The sequence below is a fragment of the Austrofundulus limnaeus genome, unplaced genomic scaffold, assembly GCF_001266775.1.
Source record: "Austrofundulus limnaeus strain Quisiro unplaced genomic scaffold, Austrofundulus_limnaeus-1.0 Scaffold234, whole genome shotgun sequence".
In the NCBI taxonomy this organism is placed as follows: Eukaryota; Metazoa; Chordata; class Actinopteri; order Cyprinodontiformes; family Rivulidae; genus Austrofundulus; species Austrofundulus limnaeus.
The window spans coordinates 342647-347595 of record NW_013952636.1 but is presented as its reverse complement, the minus strand read 5'-3'; the positions used below and the strand labels follow the sequence as shown (position 1 = coordinate 347595).

The 4949-nt window shown below is 39.5% G+C and overlaps 1 protein-coding gene across 3 annotated transcripts in view; it reads right to left on the bottom strand.

Moving 5' to 3' along the window:
* LOC106525563 (DENN domain-containing protein 2A) overlaps positions 1-4949 on the bottom strand; it is a 20957-nt gene that overhangs the window by 10284 nt on the left and 5724 nt on the right. For 2 of the 3 annotated variants that reach the window (XM_014019853.1, XM_014019851.1), the window contains exons 3-8: positions 2542-3453; positions 2346-2437; positions 1133-1227; positions 843-1040; positions 676-769; positions 532-582 (exon numbers count right to left, since the gene is read on the bottom strand). In XM_014019853.1, coding sequence (XP_013875307.1) covers positions 532-582; positions 676-769; positions 843-1040; positions 1133-1227; positions 2346-2437; positions 2542-3453 — 1442 coding nt within the window. The remainder of the gene's footprint in view (positions 1-531; positions 583-675; positions 770-842; positions 1041-1132; positions 1228-2345; positions 2438-2541; positions 3454-4949) is intronic. The other variant, XM_014019854.1, reaches the window with a different exon arrangement.

Sequence of the window (4949 nt, the reverse complement as noted above, 5' to 3'; positions counted from 1 at the left end):
CATTATTTGATAAGAAACTACACAGTTTTGTCTTTCTCGTCATTAATTATTGCATAATAAACATTTATTAATGATTCATAAAGTGTTTAGAGATTAATTAATAACCTATCTATAAACTCATTATAAGCCATCTATAAGGGGAGCCTTATTGTAAAGTGGTACCAAAAAAAGCTTGCACAGTCAATTCTCCTCACCAGTTTTTCATATATTTTACTCTACATGGATAAAATATTCTTAAACACACAACATGTGAGAAAATCCTTGCATTTGTCAGTTGAAAGACTTTTTTGCAGGATTGTTCAAATTTTCTTAAGAAGAGAAGAAGAGTTCTGTAAGCTTGATTCATTCTGGACTTTACTATTTGACTCATTAGCRCAACTAGTGTTTGAGCATGGAACTGCATCCACCATCATCACTCCCAGGTAAAGGACAGATGAGTGACAGGACAGGGGCAMTTCAGGGGGCCAATCAGATTTCAGCTGGGGCCAATGCCCCTGTGGCCCCGCCTCTAGAACCACCCCTGACATTTACCTTTAAATCTGTCTTCTGCTTCACTCTCAGAATCGCTGTAATCATCTGTTACTGTGAATGAAAGCCACAAATCCATATTTGAACCTTTGACTTATTAGATATTAAATACAATTTCAATTCCTAAGATCGTGTCAAAATTACGACCTCTTCCTGAACTTGTCTCTGTGTAATGATAGCTCCTCCTCAGAAGCTTTTTCCTGGTCCGAGCCTCAAATATGCTGTTGATCCTCAGCACAGCCTGTTCAAGATATCGCTCAGTTTAAAGAAGGAAATGATTAAATAAAACGTGAATATTCTGTGTGTAAAGAGACCGTTGGGATCCTGCGGCAGGTGCGGCTGTAGGGGTCTCCAGGGAGCCATGGGTTGTGCTCGGGCTCGTTGGGGGTGGATGGAGGGCTGAGCTGGGCCGGGGAYGAGACGCCACTTCCTGTACTTGGGTTGGTTCTCTTTGAGTCCAGTAGCTTAAAGCTCCGGCCTGAATTCTGCCTGAAGAAACCCGGTCTTGATCCCTGCCRGCAGGGAAAAGAAACACAAATCGTTAATGATCAGCTGACTCCAGTTTTTGCTTCTTCATGTTTAGCTGTTTTTTTTTTTTACGGACCTTGGTGGTATCGGCACCAGGAGATGATGGTACCGACTGCTGTGAGCACTGACTGTCCAGCTCTATGTCCTCGTATGGGTTCTCATTGGACGAGTCTGCAAAAAAAAAAAGAAAAAAGAAAATCTCATGTTTATGGAACATTTTCAAACTTTTTACTAAACTCTAAAATTGCAAGAAATTTGGAAAACGGGCCAACTTTCAGCTGCAGTCTAGATGATTTCTGGATATTTTGGTGCCATTGTTTGAAAATCCTGCCCTGTTTTTGTATCCATGACTTGCAAAACTGTAATCTTGGCCGTGCTTGTTAATTTGTTGCCCACATTGTACCCATATCTGCACATTTTGTACCCAACTTGGCAGCTGCCCTCATATTTACAGGTTATTTAGACATCAAATTTAATAATTTGTTCAAAAAGATGTTTTTTTTTTTTAGATCTGGGAACTTTGAGGCTGTCTTTGTGGATGTTTTATGTCTTATAGGGCTGGGAGATATGGCTGAAAATTTGAAAATTATTGATTATGTATTTATTTGTGAAACAAGGGCTGGTGACGCGACCTTTCCTCTTTTATCCACAATTTCCTCTTGAGCTGTTGCGTTCATTTTTTCCTTTCGCTCCACGTCATTTTTTATTTTATTTTTCAGCAGTTATGGTGGCGAAACATAGTGAGCTGATGCCACCAGCCTTGCTTAGCTGGGCTGTGAGGTCAAGCGGCTAAAATCTTTATTCTGCCTACATCCATCGGAGTTCAGTAAAGTTGTCAACATTGTATCGGACGTGTTTATCACGGTATATATTATACAGTTCAATTCAATTCAATTCAAAAATACTTTATTGATCCCAGAGGGAAATTAGGTAATTAAATTAATTAATTAAATTAGGTTAGTTATATTATAGCCCAACCCTAATGTCTTATAATTTAAACTCAGGCTCCGTTGATAAAGATAAAAATAAAAAAAATTGGTCTCCTATTCCAAAAAATTGTATTAAAATACAGATCTAATTAAGTCTAAGAAACAAAATTTAAAAAGRGGGTTCAAGTTGTCTGCAACAGAAGTAAGAAAAGCTTGGTCAGAAAAAAAAGATGCAAATGGTTTATGTTTAGTCTCCAAATGCTCCCAAAGTTGTCTGTCTTTTCATGCACAACAGGTAAGATATTAACTGTTCATAATCTTTCAAAAAATTTAAAATGACAAAGGATGAGTGTGCCTGACCCAGTATGTCTTCATAATGATGTTCCTGAGACAGGGAGCGGGTAAAGAGGGGGCTGCTTGACCCTCCAAGCTCTTCAAAGTCAAACAACCTTCTGTCAAAGTGAGCAGAAATAAATAATTATTATTTTAAATGTAGCTTTTAAGATGTTTTATGGAAGTATGATGTTGTGGGTTCTCCTGAGCGTTGCGTCCCTACCTGCTGTCCAGGACCCTGTCGGGTCTGGGTCTCCTGTAGAACCCTGAGGGCGGCTTCGAGGATGTTTTTGAGGAGACGGACGGCAGCGGCGGGAGGTTTCGTTGCCCTCTTCTCTCCCCGTTCTGCTTTATTCCCACGGGGTGCTGGAAGGTACGTTGTGGTTTGGGGACTGGGTTGATCGGGGGCGTGCCTGGTTCTGTGTAAACTTTCTCCTGATGCTCTTTTCCTTCTTGTGTCCCAGAAACCCTAGTCGGGCTTTCAGATTCCTCTTTCTTGGGCTCGCCCTTCTTGTCCTTGCCCGGCGGACAGAAGTAGTTTCCGAGCTCCGCGGGCGCCTTCCGGTGGTTCTCGCCCAACGTCTCCAGCTTCCTAAAAAGCGTGAACACTGCTCTCTTCTCGACGTCGGCCGGTTCTGTCGCTCTCTTCGGGCTTTTGCTCCCGACCTGCTGCTTCTCACTCGCTGGAGGAGAACAGGGCCTCCGGTCATCCTTAGATTTCTCATTCGCTGCACGCCTCCCAGGTTCTGCAGGTGAACAAGGCCTCGAAACCTCGGGCTTCTCCAAGTTTTCTTTCCCGACATCCTGTTTCTCTGTGCAGCCTCTCCTACAGCTGTCGGCGCTCTGCTTGTCCGCCGTTTTGTCGCTTTCTGTCCGTTTAGCGCTGCCGCTCCGGCTCAAACTGGACGTGAGAGGTGTAAGTGTGGATTCTTTGTTCTCCCACAGAGAAATCTTGTCCTTTATGTTGCCTCCGTTAGACGTKGGCAGCTTGGTCCCGGCTTCAGTCCTGTTTGAGTCATAGATTTGCTTTCTGAAAGCCATCCTGGGCGAACCCTCCCCACCGTTGATCAGGTTGTCCAAAGGGGTGAAAGGCTGCTTTAGTGCCTCATTTGGTTTTTGAACAGCTTGCTTTGACCTAAAACAGAAAAAAAAAGACATTTTTACATATTTAAACTCACGTTGAACTGTTAAATTAATAGTTGGGTTCTCACTCTCTGGGGATCTACAACAGGTAAGATATTTATTGTTCTTATTTTCACAAAACCTACTGTTTTTTATCTAATTTATACAATAAATAAATAAAAAATAACCACATCTGCTTGATGAAGTGGTAACTAACTGCTGCCAGAGTTTTTCCTGAACTCCTCACTCGGTCACTGGGACTTCCAGTGAGGGGACACTCGGTCTTTTTCTGGTGACGGTGGGAAAACGCAGCCTGAGAGGAAAAATGCCAGATGACGGGCTCTCGACTGAGCATCTTCTTCTCATCGGCCCTCCTAAATAAACACATACTTGGACGGGGGCCCGTTTCATCAGCCTGTTGGATTTTAATAAAATAAATGAGAGGAAATGGGAAGTTGTGAGTTGAAAGACCTTTCAGGGACGTGACGGTTAAAGGGCAGCGACATGCTGCTCCCTGATTCTCAGGCTCAACGCTTTGTTTCATTTTATGAAGTAGAGTTTTACTAATAACGAAACTAAAATTCCTTAAGAAAAACACAGAAACCACGATCTTAGTGTTTTATAAAGTACCACAAAGTGATACTTGAGTAAAAGTACAAGTATCTTACCAAAGAATTACTTTAAGTTAAAGTCTCCTTTAGGAATATTACTTGAGTAAAAGTCTTAAAGAATCTGATTTTTTTTAACTTAAGTATTAAGAGTAAAAGTATTGATTTAAAAGGAGCAGTTAGATTTTACGTAATGACATTATATATATATATATATATGTACAGTATATATATGATTTGTTTGTGTACAAGCTAATACAGTATCAGAAATTTATATATTTATACTTCTCATTCATTAAATTCACTCTATCTAGGAATCTAGGAAGTACAATTTATATGGATAGTATTTATTTTTTACAAGCTGGAACGAAAACAGACAAAAATGAAATAAAAATAACAATTTTCAACTTCTTGCCTTTTTTTAAAATGTAAGGAGTAGAAAGTACGGATAACTGTGTGAAAATGTAAGCAGTAGAAGTAAAAAGTAGGCTGAAAAATAATTACTCAAGTAAAGTACACATGCCCAAAAATTCTACTTTAGTACAATGACAAAGTATTTTGTATTTAGTTACTTTACAACTCTGGATCTTACAGTGTTGTATAAAGTACCTTAAAATCTTAACATATCTGATATATTTTGTACTTAACTATTAAAAGTAATTGTATTGAATAAAAATAAGGACATTTATTGGGAGGTGACCTCCCCAAAAAAACATTTTCCTAATGGCCGAAATGACTGTCATGTTATTGTTAAAAACTTTAAGATGTACTAGGTTACATACAGTATATACTTCTCATCCATCCATAATTACTGTATTTACTTATGTATAATACGATCATCATTTTTGAGCTTTAAAAGCATAAAAAAATCTCATCATCAATAACCTGTGTATAATACTAC